The 21,899-nt window shown below is 35.4% G+C and overlaps 1 protein-coding gene across 1 annotated transcript in view; it reads right to left on the reverse strand.

The window, feature by feature from the left end:
• Positions 1–21,899, reverse strand: part of NRK (Nik related kinase) — a 167,380-nt gene that overhangs the window by 57,918 nt on the left and 87,563 nt on the right. The window contains exons 6-11 of the mRNA XM_027097516.1: positions 19,177–19,287; positions 17,589–17,679; positions 14,819–14,949; positions 12,888–12,942; positions 8,679–8,757; positions 7,438–7,613 (exon numbers count right to left, since the gene is read on the reverse strand). Of these exons, the coding sequence (XP_026953317.1) occupies positions 7,438–7,613; positions 8,679–8,757; positions 12,888–12,942; positions 14,819–14,949; positions 17,589–17,679; positions 19,177–19,287 (643 nt within the window). The remainder of the gene's footprint in view (positions 1–7,437; positions 7,614–8,678; positions 8,758–12,887; positions 12,943–14,818; positions 14,950–17,588; positions 17,680–19,176; positions 19,288–21,899) is intronic.

The following is a 21,899-nucleotide window of genomic DNA, read 5'->3' on the forward strand; positions in this document are numbered from 1 at the left end:
TTACCAATGAAGCAACTGACAAAGGATTAATCTCCAAAATTTATAAGCAGCTCAATAACAAAAAAACAAACAACCCATTCCAAAAATGGGCAGAAGACCTAAATAGACATTTCTCCAAAGAAGATATACAGATGGCCAACAAACACATGAAAGAATGCTCAACATCATTAATCATTACAGAAATGCAAATCAAAACTACAATGAGATACCATCTCACACCAGTCAGAATGCCAATCATCAAAAAAATCTAGAAACAATAAGTGCTGGAGAGGGTGTGGAGAAAAGGGAACACTCTTGTACTGCTGGTGGGAATGTGAATTGGTACAGCCACTATGGAAAACAGTATGGAGGTTCCTTAAAAAACTCCAAATAGAACTACCATATGACCCAGCAATCCCACTACTGGGCATATACCCTGAGCAAACCATAATTCAAAAATAGTCATGTACCAAAATGTTCATTGCAGCTCTATTTACAATAGCCCAGAGATGGAAACAACATAAGTGTCCATCATCAGATGAATGGATAAAGAAGATGTGGCACATATATACGATGGAATATTACTCAGCCATAAAATGAAAAAAAATTGAGATATTTGTAATGAGGTGGATAGACCTAGAGTCTGTCATACAGAGTGAAGTATGTCAGAAAGAGAAAGACAAATACCATATGCTAACACACATATATGGAATTTAAGAAAAAAATGTCATGAAGAACCTAGGGGTAAGACAGGAATAAAGACACAGACCTACTAGAGAACAGACTTGAGGATATGGGGAGGGGGAAGGGTGAGATGTGACAAAGCAAGAGAGAGGCATGGACATATATACACTACCAAATGTAAGGTAGATACCTAGTGGGAAGTAGTCGCATAGCACAGGGAAATCAGCTCGGTGCTTTGTGACCACCTGGAGGGGTGGAATAGGGAGTGTGGGAGGGAGGGAGATGCAAGAGGGAAGAGATATAGGAACATATGTATATGTATAACTGATTCACTTTGTTATAAAGCAGAAACTAACACACGATTGTAAAGCAATTATACTGTAATAAAGATGTAGAAAAAAACCAAAAAGAAACCAGGGAATGAATGTGCAGGTAACAATTCACCATAATGCACATTTTACATTAATTCATAAAATATGTAGCAAGTGTCAATGTGATATATTCATATATATGCATATATATGAATATATATGCATATATTCATATGCAAGTATAAATATTATTATATGGTTGTTAACTGAAGCAGAGTTTAACCTCAACATGCATTTTCCCTAATTTTACCTTTATTCTGAGAGAATGAGAATAAGTTCTGTACCTGCTTATGCTCAGGGGAAATCAAGTCTATGCATTGAGATTTAAACAATCCAAACTCATTAAGAGGAGGTTGGGGAGGGTTTACACAAAGTCTAGTTTAAATACTGAAAACTGAAATAAATTTTTAGAAACCATGAAAAAAATATATACAAGAAACATTTAACAAGGACCTAGAAGAACTAAAGAGCAGGCAAACAGTGATGAACAACACAATAAATGAAATTAAAAATTCTCTATAAGGAATCAATAGCTGAAAAACTGAGGCAGAAGAACGGATAAAGGACCTGGAACATAAAATAGTGGAAATGACCACTGCAGAGCAGGATAAAGAAAAAAGAATGAAAAGAATTGAGGACAGTCTCAGAGACTTCTGGGACAACATTAAATGCACCAACATTCGAATTATAGGGGTCCCAAAAGAAGATCAGAGAAAAAAAGGCACTGAGAACATATTTGGAGAGATTATACTGGAAAAATTCCCTAATATGGGAAAGGAAATAGTCAATCAAGTCCACAAGTACAGAGAGTCCCATACAGGATAAATCCAAGGTGAAACACGTCAAGACACATATTAGTCAAACTATCAAAAATTAAATACAAAAAAAAAAATTAAACCCAGCAAGGGAAAAGCAACAAATAACATACAAGGGATCCCCATATGGTTAACATCTGATCTTGCAGCAGAAACTCTACAAGCCCGAAGGGAGTGGCAGGACATATTTAAAGTGATGAAAGAAAAAAACCTACAACCAAGATTACTCTCCCCAGCAAGGATCTCATTCAGATTCAACAGGAAATTAAAACCTTACAGACAAGCAAAAGTTAAGAGAATTCAGCACCACCAAACCAGCTTTACAACAAATGCTAAAGGAACATCTCTAGGCAGGAAACACAAGAGAAGGAAAAGACCTACAAAAACAAACACAAAACAATTAAGAAAATGTTAATAGAAACATTTATATCGATAATTACCTTAAACGTAAATGGGTTAAATGATCCAACCAAAAGACACACACTGGCTGAATGGATACAAAGAAAAGACGTGTGCATATGCTGTCTACAAGAGACCTACTTTAGACTTAGGGACAAATATAGACTGAAAATGAGGGGATGGAAAAAGATATTCCATGCAAATGGAAATCAAAAGAAAGCTGGAGTATCAATTCTCATATCAGATGAAACAGAATTTAAAATAAAGACTATTACAAGTGACAAAGAAGGACACTACATAATGATCAAGGGATGAATCCAAAAAGAAGATATAACAATTGTAAATATTTATGCACCCAACATAGGAGCACCTCAATGCATAAGGCAAATGCTAACAGCCATAAAAGGGGAAATCAACAGTAACACAATCATAGTAGGGGTCATTAACACCCCACTTTCACCAATGGACAGATCATCCAAATGAATCTAAATAAGGAAACACAAGCTTTAAATGATACATTAAACAAGATGGACTTAATTGATATGTATAGGACAGTCCATCCAAAAACAACAGAATACACTTTCTTCTCAAGTGCTCATGGAACATCTTCCAGGATAGATCATATCTTGGGCCACAAATGAAGCCTTGATAAATTTACAAAACTTGAAATTGTATCAAGTATCTTTTCTGACCACAACGCTATGAAACTAGATACCCATTACAGGAAAGAATCTGTAAAAAATACAAACACATGGAGGCTAAACAATATGCTACTAAATAACCAAGAGATCACTTGAAGAAATCAAAGAGGAAATCAAAAAATACCTAGAAACAGATGACAATGAAAACACAGTGACCCAAAACCTATGGGATGCAGCAAAAGCAGTTCTAAGAGGGAAGTTTATAGCAATAAAAACCTACCTCAAGAAATGAGAAAAATCTCAAAGACACAACCTAACCTTACACCAAAAGCAATTACAGAAAGAACAGCAAAAACAACAAGAAAACAACCCAAAGTTAGCAGAAGGAAAGAAATCATAAAGATCAGATCAGAAATAAATGATAAACAAATGAAGAAAATGATAGCAAAGATCAATAAAACTAAAAGCTGGTTCTTTGAGAAGACAAACAAAATTGATAAACCACTAGCAAGACTCATCAAGAAAAAAAGGGAGAAGACAAAAATTAACAGAATTAGAAATGACACTGGAGAAATAACAACAGACACTGCAGAAATACAAAGGATCATGAGAGATTAACACAAGCAAGTATATGCCAAAAAAAATGGACAACCTGAAAGAAATGGACAAATTCCTAGAAAAGCACAACCTCCTGAGCCTGAACCAGGAAGAAATAGAAAATATAAACAGACCAATCACAATCACTGAAATTGAAACTGTGATTAAATATCTTCCAACAAACAAAAGCCAAGGACCAGATGGCTTCAAAGGCAACTTCTATCAAACATTTAGAGAAGAGCTATCACCTATCTTTCTCAAACACTTCCAAAACATAGAAGGGGGAGGAACACTCCCAAACTCATTCTATGAGGCCACCATCACCCTGATACCAAAACCAGACAAAGATGTCACAAACAAAGAAAGAAAACTACAGGCCAATATCACTGATGAACATAGATGCAAAAATCCTCAACAAAATAGTAGCAAACAGAATCCAACAGTACATTAAAAGGATCATACACGATGATCAAGTAGGGTTTATACCAGGGATGCAAGGATTTTTCAATATACGCAAATCAATCAATGTGAAACACCATATTAAAAAATTGAAGGATAAAAACCATATGATCATCTCAATAGATGCAAAAAAGTTTTCGACAAAATTCAACAACATTTAAGATAAAAATCCTCCAGAAAGTAGTCAGAGAGGGAACTTACCTCAACATAATAAAGGCCATATATGACAAACCCACAGCCAACATTGTTCTCAATGGTGAAAAACTGAAACCATTTCCACTAAGATTGGGAACAAGACAAGGTTTCCCACTTTCACCACTATTATTCAACATAGTTTTGGAAGTTTTAGCCACAGAAATCAGACAAGAAAAGAAATAAAATGAATTCAAATTGGAAAAGAAGAAGTAAAGCTGTTACTCTTTGCAGATGACATGATACTATACATAGACAGTCCTAAAGACTCTATCAGAAAACCACTAGAGCTAATCAATGAATTTGGTACACTAGCAGGATACAGAATTAATGCACAGAAATCTCTTGCATTCCTATACACTAATGATGGAAACTCTGAAAGAGAAATTAAGGAAACACTCCCATTTACCATTGTAACAAAAAGAATAAAATACCTAGGAATAAACCTACCTAAGGAGACAAAAGACCTGTATGCAGAAAATTATAAGACACTGATGAAGGAAATTAAAGACGATACAGACAGATGGAGAGATATACCATGTTCTTGGATTGGAAGAATCAACATTGTGAAAATGAATCTACTACCCAAAGCAATCTACAGATTCAGTGCAATCCCTATCAAACTACCAATGGCATTTTTCATAGAACTAGAACAAAATTTTTCACAATTTGTATGGAAACCAAAAAGAGCCCAAATAGCTAAAGCAATCTTGAGAAAGAAAAACGGAGCTGGAGGAATCAAGCTCCCAGACTTCAGACTATACTACAAAGTTACAGTAATGAAGACAGTATGGCACTGGCACAAAAACAGAAAGATAGATCAATGGAACAGGATAGAAAGCCCAGAGGTAAACCCACACACATATGGTCACCTTATGTTTGATAAAGGAGGCAAGAATATACAATGGAGAAAAGACAGCCTCTTAAGTAAGTGTGCTGGAAAAACTGGACAGCTACATATAAAAGGATGAAATTAGAACACTCCCTAACACTATGCACAAAAATGAAATGGATTAAAGACCTAAATGTAAGGCCAGACACTATAAAACTCTTAGAGGAAAACATAGAACACTCTATGACATAATTCATAGCAAGATCCTTTTTGACCCACTTCCTAGAGAAATGGAAATAAAAACAAAAATAAACAAATGGGACCTAATGAAACGTAAAAGCTTTTGCACAACAAAGGAAACCATAAACAAGACGAAAAGACAGCCCTCAGAATGGGAGAATATATTTGCAAATGAAGCAACTGACAAAGAATTAATCTCCTAAATATACAGGCAGCTCATGCAGCTCAATATGAAAAAAACAAAAAACCCAATCCAAAAATGGGCAGAAGACCTAAATAGACATTTCTCCAAAGAAGATATACAGATTGCCAACAAACACATGAAAGGATGCTCAACATCACTAATCCTTAGAGAAATGCAAATCAAAACTACATTGAAGTATCACCTCACACCAGTCAGAATGGCCATCATCAACAAATCTACAAACAATAAATGCTGGAGAGGAAACCAGCAAGGAACACTCTTGCACTGTTGGTGGGAATGTAAATTGATACAGCCACTATGGAGAACAGTATTGAGGTTCCTTAAAAATCTAAAAGTAGAACTACCATACGACCCAGCAATTCCACTACTGGGCATATACCCTGAGAAAACCATAATTCAAAAAGAGTCATGGACCACAATGTTCACTGCAGCTCTATTTACAATAGCCAGGACATGGAAACAACCTAAGTGTCCATCGACAGATGAATGGATAAAGAAGATGTGGCACATGTATACAATGCAATATTACTGAGCCATAAAAAGATACGAAATTGAGTTATTTGTAGTGAGGTGGATGGACCTAGAGACTGTCATACAGAGTGAAGTAAGTCAGAAAGAGAAAAACAAATACCGTATGCTAACACATATATATGGAATCTAAAATAAAAAAAGGTCTTAAGAACCTAGGGTTAGGACAGGAATAAAGATGCAGACATAGAGAATGGATTTGAGGACACAGGGAGGGGGAAGGGTAAGCTGGGACGAAGTCAGAGAATAGCATTGACATATATACACTATCAAATGTCAATTAGATAGCTAGTGGGAAGCCGCCCCATAGCACAGGGAGATCAGTTCGGTGCTTTGTGACCATTTAGAGGGGTGGGATAGGGAGGGTTGGAGGGAGACACAAGAGGGAGGGGATATAAGTCTACATATAGCTGATTCACTTTGTTATATAGAAGAAACTACCAGAATATTTTAAAGCAATGATACTCCAATAAAGACATTAAAAAAAAAAGAGTTTAGGACAACTATATTTACATCTTCCATGTAATCTCCATATAATTGTGTCTTTTCCTGCAGGTTACATTTTGAAAATCTTGCAGCTCTGGTAATTAGTGAATTCTCAACTAGATGTGTGGTCTTCCTGTATCCATTTGTGACTGGTCGGCTTCTGTGTTGCTGGTCCAATAAATTCTCCACCATGGGTAAATAAATTAATTCCTTCTGCTTCTCACTCCAAAATAAGATATGTATATTTATGTAGATGGAAGGAGCTCACTGCAATCAATCTTAGAGTGAATCTGAGAATGCCTGCTATCTTTTTCAGGCTCCCCCCTTGCTATTCCATTACCACTCAACCCTGCCTATGGTGCCCTAAGTTAAATGCGGAATATGGTATACAGCCTATAAAGTTAGAACTTCCTAAGTAATTTCCTCTGGGTTTGATGAACATTCATCCTGCCATTTTTGACATTAAAATCTAGAAGCTTACTTTTATTTGCATAAATGTGTTCCTTTAATTTCATCTTAAAGTTGGAGATTCGTACATAAAATCAACTTTGTATGGTACACTGATATTACTTCAAAATTACTGGTCAGAAAATGGATAATTACAAATCCATTTATCTCATTGGAGTTAATTAACATATTAGCCAAAAAAGAATAATAAGATATAGATTTTGTTATCTTTTTTAAAATTTTATTTCTTCAGTTAGGAGTTTTCTTAAAATGAAATTGGCATATCACAAAATTCTTCTGGAGGCCTTCAAAGTCTTTGTAAATATGAACACGTGCCAGTTGTAACTGACAAAAAATTATAATGTTATGTATATATATATATGATCAGGTAAGAGACAATGAATTAAATGCATATGGCATATTAGTGGAAAAACTAAATATCAGTGGTCTCAGAATTTTTACTTTCAACCTAATTCTTAAATATTTTTTTCTGAAAAAATTTAATAAATTTTGCTCTCATTTGAATATTTATTCCAGTAAAATGAAGATTCACATATTCTACCTTTTTTCTGTCTCTTTTTAATGATTCCAGTAAGGTGCTTCTTTAATGACTCAACAACATGCCCTTCATTTTTTATATTCCGAACAAATGGGTGATGAAGCATGTTTGCAGAAGTAGGACGAAATAAGAAATTTTTTATCATGCACTTTTCCATGAAATTATGGAACTTGCGGGACCTAAAAGAAATGAGTCAAAGAGATAAAAGAGCATTCTCAGGCCTGCCACACCTCCTCCCACCTCCACCCACATGCCACTCTGAAGGTTGTATTTTTGAAGAGAGTTGTCTCTAGCTATTAATAGTCTTTTCAATAGCCAAATATTCTGCAGTTTGACAATATACATTACACAGCAATGCCATTCAAACCTCTGAAGAGGCCAGAGTCAATGGCATTTTCTACCCAAATAATAGTAGAAACTTCAATGAGTTCGGAAGTACGTACATGATAAAAAGTCAAGTGGTGTGAAGGCAATTAAGTGGTTGATGTGATTTATGTAGACCATGAGACTAGATTGGTCATCCCACAGTAGTCATACTTTGAAGCCTGAGTGTTTCACTTGACTATATGCACTTTAAGCTATAAAGGTGCCAATGTAATGATCCAGAAAAGGGTGTTAATAGTACCATGACTAATTAATCTTATAAAATGGCCCACAGAAACAGATGTGACCAGAAAGCCTGAATCTGTGGGAAGGGTTAAATTTAATCACAAGGAAGAATGTCTGCAATCAAATCATAGTAACCACTTCTACCAGGAAAGCAATAAATACTAAGACAAGCAAGAGCTTCAGGTACTAGATCTAAAAGCTTCAGGAAGAAAGATTCCCAAGTTTAGTTGGGCTGTAGCACGCTGAGAGAACAAGTCCTCTTTTCTAGGTCTTTGGATGTTTAGTTTAATGGGTAAAAAGACTGGGCTATATATCACAATCACTGACTGCCTATCTGGGCTCAGTGAGAAACTTCTCAAATGGCTTCCATTAGTCCATCCCATTACTGAAGAAATAACTGAATATGCCACTAATGCCAGGACAGTAATGTCATCACAATATACTATGGAGAGTATTATTTCTGATTGGCTAGCTAGCTCTTAATGAACACTAGTCATTTAGACCCCCTTACTTAAGGTATTGGTTTTTAGGAAATATTGTCCAATAAGGATGTTGAAGCAGGACTGACCAAATGAATTCTGCTACATAAAAATGTCAGGTTAATGTGTTTAAGAGATTAAGTCATTCATCTTTACCATCCGCTGGATTTGACTTTGGGAGCAGATTCTCGCAAAATAACGAATAGGGCTTCCAAAGGCTGAAGGTTACACAGGGCTGCAAAGTAAAATAGATAAGCTTAGAATGAGTAATAAGGGTAACTACAGAACACACTTCTTATTCCAGAGGGGATTCTCACTATTCTTTCACATATCATGTTGAATAGATACTAAGGAATAGATACAAAAGAATGTAGTTAGAGGAAAGCTGATTTTAACGCAAACAGTCCATTATATAAGATCCTAAAGCTTCACTATTGCCAGGTGTGACAAATAATAATAAATTACACTAGATAAAAATTTTGAAATGTGTGATTGATAATTTATATCTAGAGATAAACAATACAGGTGGAGACAAGCACTCTTCTGTGTTTTGTACTGCAGGTATCTACAGCTGTAAAATTGGAATATGTAATTATAGGCTGAAAAAGTCAACCAGACTAATAACTATTTGCAATAATATATAAACAATGAGTTAGTAGTCTAAAAAGAGGAGAATAATCTGTTTTGGAAGCTGACAGTCCTAGGAAAAGAAGTAGATAGAGTAACTATTAAGAACACACCCTCTAGAGTAAGATCATCTGTGTTCAAATCCTAATTCTACCTTTGTGACCTTGGGCAAATTACTTAACCTCTCTGTGCCTTGGTTTCTTCATCTTAAAAACAGGAAATATATCAAGAATTCCTTCAAAGAGTTGCTATGAGGATTAAATGGCAACCTACATATAAAAGTGTCTGGCACAGAGTAAGCACTTAATAAATATTAGCTATTGATATTATAAGATTTTAACTATCTGGCACCTCAATTCTGTGCCAAATTACTAGACTTTCATTCTCTTTTTTTAGACACACAGCCATACAAAGAAAAGCCTATTCCAATATGTGGTATATAATTTCATTACCTCATTGGCTTGGGAATTCTGGGATTTTCTGTAAGTGTTTAAATATGTGTCTCACTTCACTTATTTCCTCTTGTGTTTTGATTAAAGAAAACAGGCAGTGCAATAATTCCCCCAAAGGAAAGCCATAGTGTAAATTTCATCTAACACTAGAAGTGTGCCATTCATCTGAGGACATTTTGATATTAATAACTCTTTAGAGGCATCCTTCCTCTCCCAAAATACATCTCCAGAGAAATTACAATGTCGAACTGGCCTCTCATAGTAGTAGAAAGAAACTCCCCAGGGTAATTTCATTAGAGTAATATAAAGGCAATTGTTCAAAGGTCAAACTTTCGTTTCAATTACATGGGTATAAATTAATAGAAGGTGCAGGTATATAAATGAGGGCAAAATTAGCCCCCAGCTCAAAACATCCGGATAATATTTGATTCTCTTCATTCCTTTACTGTGTCCAATCAATCACCAGAATCTGTCCTTTAAACATACTGTAAGTAAATTTTTACAATATTAAGCAGTTGTCATTTATTAACATCTGAGCATCTCAGTTAACTAACAACATCTTCAGTGTCAAGAGTTAGGGCATAGGCTGGGTAAGTTTTCATGAAAGGAAAGGAGAAGTCCACAAATGAATGAGGCATAGGGTGGGTACAAGAACTATGTCAAACAGCAATTGTGGAGGTTTCCTATATTGTTTAATTTTAGGAATTCCAGTTAATGTCCCCTTCACCCCATATATCCTAATGTTGCCTAAATTTTCACCATTAGAAGCTCATTCCTTTGAAGTAGTAAATCTACTTTAAAAATACATATCTTGATATATTAGAAACATTAAACTGGGTGTAGTTTGAATTATTTTAAATAACGTGGTTTAACACCTACAATATGTTGAGATCCAAAGGAATCTTCTGAATACTGAAGAAATGGATCTCCTGATGGGACAGGGGTAAAGACACTCAGGTAAAGATTGATCTGGGGTGTAAGGGAAGGACACTACAAGGAATAGAAGTAGGACTATAAACAAGCATGTCTGATAGTATTACAAACAATCTCTACAACACCAAGGAGAATGCTAACATAGGAAAAGATACAGTTCTGATTAAGGTAAATTGGCTGGTGTAGATCCTTGACAAGGAAGGAGAGTTGGAGTAAACTGTCAATCCAGTCCTGCTTCTCCAGGCAACGATTCACTTTTCTATAAAAAACAAAGAAACTAAGAACTACACATATTCAATATTAATTGACCTATGATATTCCGGTGTTTGAATAACTACTAGTAATGTTCTAGCCTTGGTTTAAAGGACTGCACATCAAGTTTGAATTTCTATCCAGAATCCAAGGACTTAAAGTCCTGATGTGCAAGGGTCCTGATTCTCTCTCCTCTGAGAGTCCCTACAGCACCCTTTTAGTGAGAAGGTATTCTCTATTTCTTTTTACTTCCCTGGGAGAGACTCACCAAAGGCAGAAGGGGATTTTGTTATTTGGACCTCAGAGGTAATTATCACATAACTGTCACTTTGGAAGGCCATCCTTTCTGAGATGATAAATATCACAACCTGGGGGATTTCTGTATTTAAATTGATGACAGCCATTTCCATCCAAAATTAATACTCCAGGCAATAAAGGAGACTGGTGAAAGACAAATGTTTTAGCAGTATGGCTATTTCAAGTTGTTCATGACTAAAGTTGCACCATTCCAATGACTACTTATCCAGGCACGCTGGTCCTATTTTCTACTGTGAGTTAAGAATCTCCTGGTTCTTAGCTATCTTTTGCAAAAAGTTGCCATTTGTGTATTCTGTGAAGAACTCCCTCTCTGTATTTCTTCTGTGAGTTGCTCATTACGCCTCTTTTCTCCAATGATTTATTGTTTTAGAATAAAAAAGTGAAACCAAAAAAGGTGAATCAAAAAGTACAAATCTGCAAAATGTAGAAAGCTAGTCTTTTTGGAAAGACAATAGAAATAATATACTACTTGATGCAGTCATTCATCCTAACCAAATACATGCATCAATATTCATGAAATACAATATGTGTATTTAAAGAGAGCAAGAGAGGAGGAGGAAGAGGAAGAGTGGAGGAGCTCAATATAATTTAAGCATGTTTCATAAAGAGAAATAATCATGAGATAATGAGGAATAATATGTACCTTCCCAGTTTCATCTCAATTATATATATGTGGAGTAAACAATTTTTCCATCATTTAAAAACTCACCCAATATAGGTACTTTGTAGCTTTTTGGGCACTAGCAGAGACGCAGCAGTGACCTGATCTCCACATCTGGCTCAGCTTTAATCCAAGCCCATTCTATGATATGTGATATTCCAAGGGACACCAGGAATTCTTAACAATTCTGTTACCACTATTTCTACTCCCATTAGCCTTGAAACACAGTGATAATATAGTAGATACTGTGCAGATGAAGCAGGTAGGGACATGGGAACCTACAAGATCTGCTTGGAGAGGGAGAAGCAAAGCAATTCCAACCCCTGCCCCCTGACACACACACACTCCAGGCACTTCTCTCACTTCTCATCAATACTAGGAATGTATTTATTATTTATATCCTTGGATTTAGGTATTGAGGACAACAAATATGCTCTGCTTATGGGGTCATACATTAGATGGTTATTAATCATTTATACACAAGTTCACATTCTATTTTCACTTTCCTATCAGAAAACAGTGTCCTGAGAGAACAGAATGCTGACAGGTCATTTAAATGATGGGAAGGAGGGGGAAACAAGAGGAAATGAAGCCTTCTGAACAATTAGGGGCAATGAAGTGGCTGATAGGAGCAAGGAAGGCACCAATGATGAGCTAGACTGACTCCAAAGGAAAATAAAAAACTTACTTCTCAATGTTGTTGAGGATTGGCTCAATTAAAAGGAACTACTGGGGGATTTTCTCAACTGTCACAGTCTGAAGTAGTAGCAGGGTATAACTGTAAATGTTTGGGAACCTAAATATTCCACCAGTGAATATGTACTGAATGCCTTTATATTCTGTTTGGTTAGGACTATCAGGACCAAATGTTATTGAGGCTAAATTGAAACAACACTCAATCATCCTAAAATAAGATATCTTAAGAGAGAAAAATACAAACTCTTCTTATAGACATATCTGGCCATTCTGACTGCAGCGTTCGGTAAGCAGGAAAAGGCCACCATTTATAGTTTGGCACATAGTGTGGCACCTTTGTAGCCAGTACAAGCTAGCTAGTACAAGTGACAGATTTGTACAACATGTTTCCCTAACTTTGAACAAACAACAAATATTTTTACTCACGAGGAGCCCCTTCAGCCATTTCAATAGCAGTGATTCCCACGGACCACACATCACTCTGCAAAAGAAAAGATGATCAAAAAAATGTCACTTAAAAATGGGAAACTGATAGTATTTAGAATCTCAAAACAATCTTTGGCTGAGGGGAGATGTCAATGCTACAGCCATTTTATGGGTTTTCTATAATGGGGCTTCATTAGAGACTGATGTTATAGGAAGATCTTATTGACCCTGTGACCAGCCAGTACTACACTACACAACCAGTTGACATGGGATGGGATTCAATGTAAGGAAAATTCATCTTGGATGTATTGCTATTGTTACCTTAACTGAAATAACAGAAGGAATTTATTGTAAAGAAGTCCTATCACATACTACTAGCTGTAAAGAAGTTGGATCTTAGGTAAATGATTTAACTCTTTGTATCTCAATTTCACCTTATGTAGAGATGATAATGGTATACACATCATAGAACTAGTATAAGTATTAAATGAAATACTATATATAAGCACTTCAGCAGTGCCTTGAATATAGTATATTGAAGATAGAATTATTATAATTCTAGGAAATTATGTTCTAGGAGGCTCTAGGAAATGACCCTCACTACTATTAACTGTACTTTGTTTTTTAGAATGTGGAAAGGGCACAGGGCTAGAGGTGCACTGTTTGGCTTAATGACTCCTAAGCAAGTTAACTGAATTGTTAAAACACCTGTTTATAGATGTCTTAGCTTCAAATGGTTGTTGTGATGGTTTAAGTTTTCTTTAAGTTACATGGGACTAAAAATTAAAGACATATAATTAAAATGGGTGAAAGTCCTTGGAAGACTGCCAAAAATTGTACAGCTATAAAACATTATTTTTTTTACAGCAAGCCACTTAAAGAACATTACACTTCCATTGTCTCCATAGCTCCTAATAGTACTGGGCTATAATAAGCTCTCATCAGGTCTGCTTGCAGATCAAGCAGGGGGCATTTAAGGGAAAGGGAAAAGAGATGAAACTTGAATTAATCAACTTCAAGTATTGAGTCCTAGGTTCCATACAACGAAACCACAATGAATTGTTTGGATGACTTATGATGTGGAGAGTGAGTGTGGTTTTTCCAGTCTATAGCAAATGGAGAGTTTTCTTTCCACATCAGCTTTTTGAAATGTGTACATAGATGTATATTGTCCAAATTGCAGCTTCAGTGGAAATTTTAATAAATAGCATGAATTGTTACTTAATTTGTCTATTCCACTGATTTTCTGTGGTTTGGAGGTGAACCATGCCAAGGATTTTCTCCATTACTCTGAGTAATCAAATTATTATTTTTTTCTCTCTGGAGCTAAGTTACTGTGGGGATTAATAATTGGCTTTACATTTATTCATTTTTAAGTTTACAAAGCACTCTGTCCCTGGAAGTTAAATTTCCATATAAAGCCACATAATATAATATTTTTACCAAGAAGTTGCAAGCAATATGAACTAGACATTCTTCCTCAAATATGGATAACTCCCAATGGTCTACTTTGTCTACATTCTTAGAAAATATTATTTTTATGCACATCATTAAACCACATATAGGAACAGTGTCTAGCATTTCTTATTAGAGTCTATGTGAAAGAAGCAACTGCCTGCTTTTTATAGGGAAATCAGCTTGATGCTTTGTGATGACCTAGAGGGGTAGGATAGGGAGGGTGGGAGGGAGGCTCAAGAGGGAGGTGATATGGGGATATATGTATACATATAGCTGATTCACTTTGTTGTACAGCAGAAACTAACACAACATTGTAAGCAATTATACTCCAATAAAGATATAAAAAAGAATACATTAAAAGAATCATAAAAAGGGAGCTGCCTGCTTTTTATTCTTTTATTTCATAAATTAAAATAAAAAGTCAAAAGTCCTTTCCAAAATTTGATTCCTACTATCTGAATCCTTACACTTACTCTGTAATCATAGGAGCGTCTGGGGTCCTCGTCACAGTCAATCACCTCAGGTGCCATCCAGTATGGTGTCCCAATGAAGCTATTTCTCCTCCCATTAGTTCTGCTCACCTGGGCACTCACTCCAAAATCCACTGCAAAATTCATTTGTCAAAATAATTAATCAGTAACAAAAAGGTCAATAAATTATTGCTTTAACTTGGAAAGCCAATACAAAAGCCACAATGGATAACAGATTTTCATTCCAGCCCAGCAAACATTACCATGAAGTCTACTCCAGGAACACTGGGAAATAGGCTTTTGCTGGTATTTATATTGGAAAGAGAATCAGCAGTGCTATTATAAATCTACAGTAGGTTTGGCTGAATGTTTACCATGAATATTAAAAATAAAGTTCCATCAGTACACCCTGAACCTCTGAAGTGATAACATATGTAGTATTTGGACCTGCCACCAAGCTGGAGGAAGACCAGCACTATAAGCAACATCTAAGAAATCTAAAACTTACTAGTACTTTATTAGGAAGTCTCATTTGTGATATTAGAAAGCCCTACCACACTGATAAAGAAAAAGGAATTTATGCTAAAATTTAGTTTAAGTTCTTCTACAGATCTTCTGAATCAGATGCAAATATTTACTGCAGTATCCATATCTTAGCTTAGACTATAAAAGGTCAGTCTTCTATTCATCTGTGGGATATATTATATGAAAATATTTAGTATGGTATCCTCAGAAACAGACAGAAAAAAGGCTAAAGTAGACTGGGGTTATTTAGTCCAGAAAAATAAGACAGGGATGAAAAATGAAGTAGATTTCCTAATTTAGAATGGTTTCCAGGAATCTAGAGGATGGCTAACAACCTTGACTGAAAAGTAGTTTAAAGAACTTGGGAAAGGAAAAGAAAATTTTTAAAGTTAAGAGTTTAAGGCAGTGTTAAAGGAAGGACTAAGAAGAACAATAGCAACAAAATGTCCATAATATATGAAAATCATCATTGGGTGTTGCACGATCTCATTAGCTAGATATTTTATTGAGAATAGGTTACATCAGAGCTCAGCATTTTCGCTATCCCTGAGGGCCAACATTAAGGGGCAAGAAATACCTATGAAGGCCATAAACTGATATATGACATTCAGAGAAGAAAATGAAAGGAGAAAAGACTGGAAGAAACAGTGATGAATGGAAGAAAAGGGAAAAAAGAAAAGCTGAAGTTAAAAGTAGAGATGAGACCCCAGCAGTGGCATCATTCACCTTTTCTTTAAAGACCTAGGTACCAGAATATGAGGATTATTGATCAATTGCAATTGCAACAGAATCACTGTCCAGTCTCTTTCCTTTCTGTTACTCCCTTTGGCTGTCATTGAGTTTGGTTTCTGCAACTTTCTCCTTATAACATGTTGTTTAAAAATATGCTGGGATCTAAGAAATCTAAAACCAAATGTATAAGGATTATGTATATAATAAGCCTGATTAAATTTTACTCTAGTGCTAAAAGGTCTCTCCTACAGAGTCAAGTACATGATCTTTAGTGCATGGACTTTGTGACAGGTTTTTCAGTGGCTTTTCACGTATTTACAATTTCTCTTCTGTGTTGCAAATGGTAGGGCTGGCCAGAAACTTGACCCAGATATATGGTAGTGCTGCCACATGTGAACAGAGTAGCTGTGTGACATACTATCTACCCTGCACACTTGAATGTGAGATCCAAATGACTCTCATGAATTTTAACACAGTGTCTTAAAATTCTGTTTCTAGCTTTGTAGCTTGTAGACACAAAATACACAGTACATTTTCTTGAAATTACTTTTCACTTATTTTAAGAACAATTATTGCCTCATGCTTCTTCCAGAAATATTCAGTGAAAAGCATTCTCAGTGAATGAACAAACTCTCTTCTTTGGTTATATTTATTTAGCAGAAAAATGGGAATGATTTTAAAGTCATGCTAGAGACATGGTAGGCAAGAATTGATATGATTAAAAAGTAATGCAGGGTTTGATACCAGTGATTTTATGTTCTATTGTATATATCAGTGAGGTCATCTGCCATTACATAGTACTGACATTATTCATATGGTATTATTTAAAAACAAATCAACAATATTTATTTTAAACCTTAAAAGGTGCAATATATTGTCCCTGTGTGCCTGTGAGACATTATGTGTAGTTTTTCAAATAAATTATGCCATTCTGAACCCTGGAATAGAAAGCCAGGAACTTTTTGGTATTTTGATTTCTAATTCTCAATTTGATTTGGATATTACTGGAGCATTATTTCTAACTGATATCAGTTCTTTAAATATTTGAGGGGAAATTCCAATGAAGCAATTTGTGCTTAAGTCATTTAAAAGTTCTTTGATTTTCTTTGGAAAATATGGCTCTGTGATGTGGAAGAATTGTCTTTTTGTTTAATCCTTGTCCATGGCGCAGAAACTTCCACATAGTAAATACTCAATTCAATTGTTAAAATAAATGTAATAGCTGAATCTATTAGAGGGTTAAGCAATGATCAAAATGTAAAACTCCTATTATACTTGAAAAGTTGTTTTTATCTACATGATTTCAGAGAAGCAGTTAAGTGCATCTTTCTCTTGTCCCAACCTCCCTTCCCAAACAAATTTTCAAACTTTGACTTGTTTTGCAGGCAGGGAAGACACGGCCTAAATAAGTAGAGGGGATTGTTAGTGACATGATAGAAAACACAGTAATCTTAAAGGATTTTTCTCTATTAAGATATTTTGGGCCTCACTTAAAGTATTACAAGAATAAACTTACCTAGTTTTACTTCAGCATTATGAGTCAGTAGCACATTCTGACCTTTGATGTCCCGGTGAATTACACGGTGTGCATGAAGATGAGCTAAGCCCTGCATATATATACATATATATATATATATATACACATTTATATTAAAAAGCAACATCAGTATATATTTTTCTCTTTTTCTGGTACTCTTCTTAGTATTTTTGAAAAAACTTTTGGTAAGAAAAATGGCCCAGATTTGCATTTTTCAGACAAAATTCTTTCTTTAGGCTGGAATTACCACAACCAGTTCCCAGACATACTACTTTTGGCTATAAGGAAAGGAAAATAAATCAGGACACCCATGAAAGAAACAAAACACCAAAAATTAATGTTTGTATACATTGGGCCATTTACCGTCCTTTCTAGCCTCCATTTTTCCAACGAACCATATGAGTAAAGACCTGGATATCTTAAATATCATAGCTCGCATTGTTTTACTCTATTCCTCATCCAACCATTTGTTTAGTCCAAAATATTTTCTAGTCAACCTTGTAGGCTGAGAATTTGGGGGAATATGGAAATTCATTTTAAAGCATTTGCCATTTGTATTGGCTTACCATGCTGTCTCCAGACCATTCACCACTAAAACTAACCCTTGACCTGGCTAACCCATGTCCTGGCTTCAGTGAGATTGCTCTAGATACGAACTGGGGATTAATAACAGAAGTAACAGTAAAAACAGCTAATATTTATTCGGTCCTTATTCTTGGCCAAGCACTTTGCTAAGTGCTTTACGTGGAGTAAATTACTAAGTCCTTATAGCAACCCTTTAAGGAAGGTGCTAATACCACCCCAAATTACAGATGAGGAAAATGAGATTTGGAGAAATTAAGTAATTGGCTCAAGGACACACAACTAATACATGATGAACCAGAATTTAAACTCAGTCCAGAGTTTGCACTCTTAATATTTACACTATTACCACAAGTGAATCCAATTAAGATGACAGGAAAGACATTCTAATCTTTTATCAGTGGTGCTGTTCAGTTCTGTTAATATCCTTCTTGGGTGACCCTAAGCACTTAAGACACAAAGAAAAATTTGAGTTTGGTAGATCAAGAAGATTGGCACTTTCATCCAATTTGTTGTTAAAAATAAGGAACGTTTTAAAAGTAAGCCATTATTCAGAGAGAATATCTGTCTGCAAAACAGTTTGTAGATGGTTTGGAGCCATTGAGTAAAACACTGACTTCTCAACTTATCTTAATCTCTAATGACAGTGCTATGCTTTTTTAAAAAAAAACTTTAAAAATCATAACAACATAATAAATACTCCAAGTTGTCATATCCCTGATCCACTGAACACTACAGTCTGACTTTGACAGAGCCATTAAAGGCCATGATTTGGAAGGACCTGGTTAGCCATCTGCTGGTGTACCTTAAAGTTTAAGGACATCATCTGAAAATCTGCTTTCTCTAAAGCCTTTTTCAGTATCCTGACCCAGAAGTTATGTTAAGAATTCTCAAATCATCCTCTATGAGCAGGTATAAGGTACATTGTATATATTACCACCAGGTTTTTTCAAGACCAGGGGAGAATGACTATATGAATGCTCACCTGGAGGATTTCTCGGCAGATATAAGCAATCCAATCTTCTTTCAAACTCTGATTTCTGGTCATTCTCACTACATCAGTGACTGAGCCTGCTGCACATAACTCCATCACCATCTGCAGGGAAGCCAGCAAAGTATCAAGGTTTAGGAAGTAATTCTCTGAAAATATCTGGAGAGTTTTAGTTCATATGGCTTGTATTTATATGCAATGTTTAGACACTAAGACATTGCAAAGACTGGCTCAATTGTCTGGTAGAATGAAAAAGAACTGGGAAAAAATCCAAAGATCTGTGGAGGGAGAGAAGGCAGGTACCACACCAGGGATTTTTAACCAGGACCTGGGATTTGAGCTAAGCCTTGAAGGATAGGTAGTGTTTGTATATGCTGAGAAAGAAAAACGTTCAGTTTATTGAAAACCGAATAAGACTTGCCTTTAGAAAGAAGCTTGTACAGGGGTAAGTCTGAGTGATGACTGGAGTAGAACAAAAAACACAGTTGAGGGAATAGTTTGCAGGTGGAGAAGCAGGATATGGAGGATCTCAAAACAATTTACACTTCAACATTAAGACTAGATTTTTTTAAATTGTTGTTTTATTTTCAAATTCTAGAATATTTTCCCCAAGAAACTGGCAAAATACAACTCCAAGGGGGAAACTGTCAGTTCCATTACTGTAGGGCATTTTTTTCCAAATAACTTTACTGCTAAAGAAAATCTATTTTAAGGTTAATACTTTGACAGTATCTCATTCAGATTTTACTTTATTAATAAATGCAATTTCTCAGGAAATTTATTTTTGCCACTAATGAATCAGGTGCCCAACTAGTAAATTTGCTTCCCTATATTAGCTAATTAGAGGGCTGACCAATGTGAAGGAGAATGTAACTATTATAATCAACTTCACAAACTTTAAGCACAGGTTTATGCATTAATGCCCATGTCAATACTACCTTGCCAGTAGAACAAGACATGCCTTTTTTTAAAATAAGTGTAGGTAAGTTAATTATTGCCATAGATGAAGGGAAGCAAAAGGATAAACCCCAAATCATGAATATTCAAAAAGTCTACCTTATTTCCTTTTGGAATACTAAGATTTTCTTTTCAGAAAATTACTCCCTTATTTTATATTTGTTCACAATTGATATATCATGTGTTTTTTACCTGAGTATACTCTCCCAAAAAAGAAGAAAAGAAAAACAGCCTAACAAAATCAATAATACAGATAAACCCAAAAGGTTAATTTTCATGTCAACTATATCAAACAGGCACAACATATACACTGTGGTAATGGAAGAAAAGGGGCTCATTTTGAATCACGACAAACATGAATTAAAGCCATTCACTAAGATGAACATTGGAAAATCTTGCTAGTATTACCAGAGTCAGAAGAGCTCTACTGTGAAAGGAATGCAAGGCATTCTCATTTTCCTGGCTTTGTAAGCACAGTGCCTGGCACATACATTTTATACATGGTAATTATTTAGTCATTTACTTCCTATGTGTTCTGATTAACATGGGAAAGAAAGTGTGAATGGTCCCATGAAAATTCTTACCTCAACAAATAACTTTTGCATGCAGTGCCTATTCATCCTTCAGATCTCAGTGCAAGAAAAAGTTTCTCAAGGAAGAGTTTCCCATTCCTTAACTTAGATTCCTTTGTTATTTGCCCACACAGAAGCATGTTATTTCCCTTCTGACAAATTATACATTTATTTGTGTGATTATTTGATTGATATTTGTCTTTGCAAGTAAACTTTAAGTTCCAGTGGGCCAGGGTCATGTCAATTCAGCTTACCATGGTATTCTCAGCATCTAGCAAAGCCTGGCAAGTCGATGGGTTTCGAATGAATAGATGTTGAATGACTAAACAAATTGAGCACTAAGAAACATATCTAATAAGTAGACCGCCATACTGTCAGGAGGAAAAAAACTTGTAAGTAAAAATATATTAAAAGACAAATTTTGTATGCACCCACAAAAGAAAAATAAAAACAGTAGCCGCGAAAAATGTGCAGTGATATTTAATAAAATCTGAACTGGAATTGTCAGAGAATAGAGGATTTAGTTAACTGGACATTTGGGAGAAAATAGGGTTAAATCGAAGATCTCTAAATTTGAGGGTTCTCGAAGTGTGGTACCCAGACGAATAGCATCAACATCACCTGTAAACTTGTTAAAAAGTCCAAATTTGTGGACCCACACCCCAGACCAATTGAATCAGTAACTCTGTGGGTGGGGCCCAGCAATGTGTGTTTTATCAGGATCCCCATGAAATTCTGATGCAGGCTAAAGTTTGAGAACCACTGTTTCAATTCAATCCCTTGTTGAAAACCATTCTATGTCCACTATCCTGCTTCCTAAAGTTCACACATAAAATGTAACAGAATCTTTCTTTGACTCTTGAAGATCCTGAAAAGTCTCAGTCATTATTTTTTTAAAAAATGCTGCTCTTGACTTGGACTAGAAATCGAAATGTAAGCAAGTGTACACCGACCCCAGATTATGTTCTAAATATTCCTTTTTAAATAAAGATATCGTTGATCAAAGCTCATTTTCCTGTGATTTGATTACGTCTCCTATAGGGGGAGGCAGCAACAATTCTGGTAACTGTAGCATGGGTCTCATTTAGCCTCTAAAATTTATATCTTCATTGATTTGTAATTCATGATGCTATAGGCATGAAGCCTAAGAAAAGGATGTCAACTAACCACTTAGAAAACAGTTTCTAG

Source organism: Aethalodelphis obliquidens, unplaced genomic scaffold (genome assembly GCF_003676395.1).
Source record: "Aethalodelphis obliquidens isolate GAN/ISIS:26980383/991018 unplaced genomic scaffold, ASM367639v1 scaffold114, whole genome shotgun sequence".
In the NCBI taxonomy this organism is placed as follows: Eukaryota; Metazoa; Chordata; class Mammalia; order Artiodactyla; family Delphinidae; genus Aethalodelphis; species Aethalodelphis obliquidens.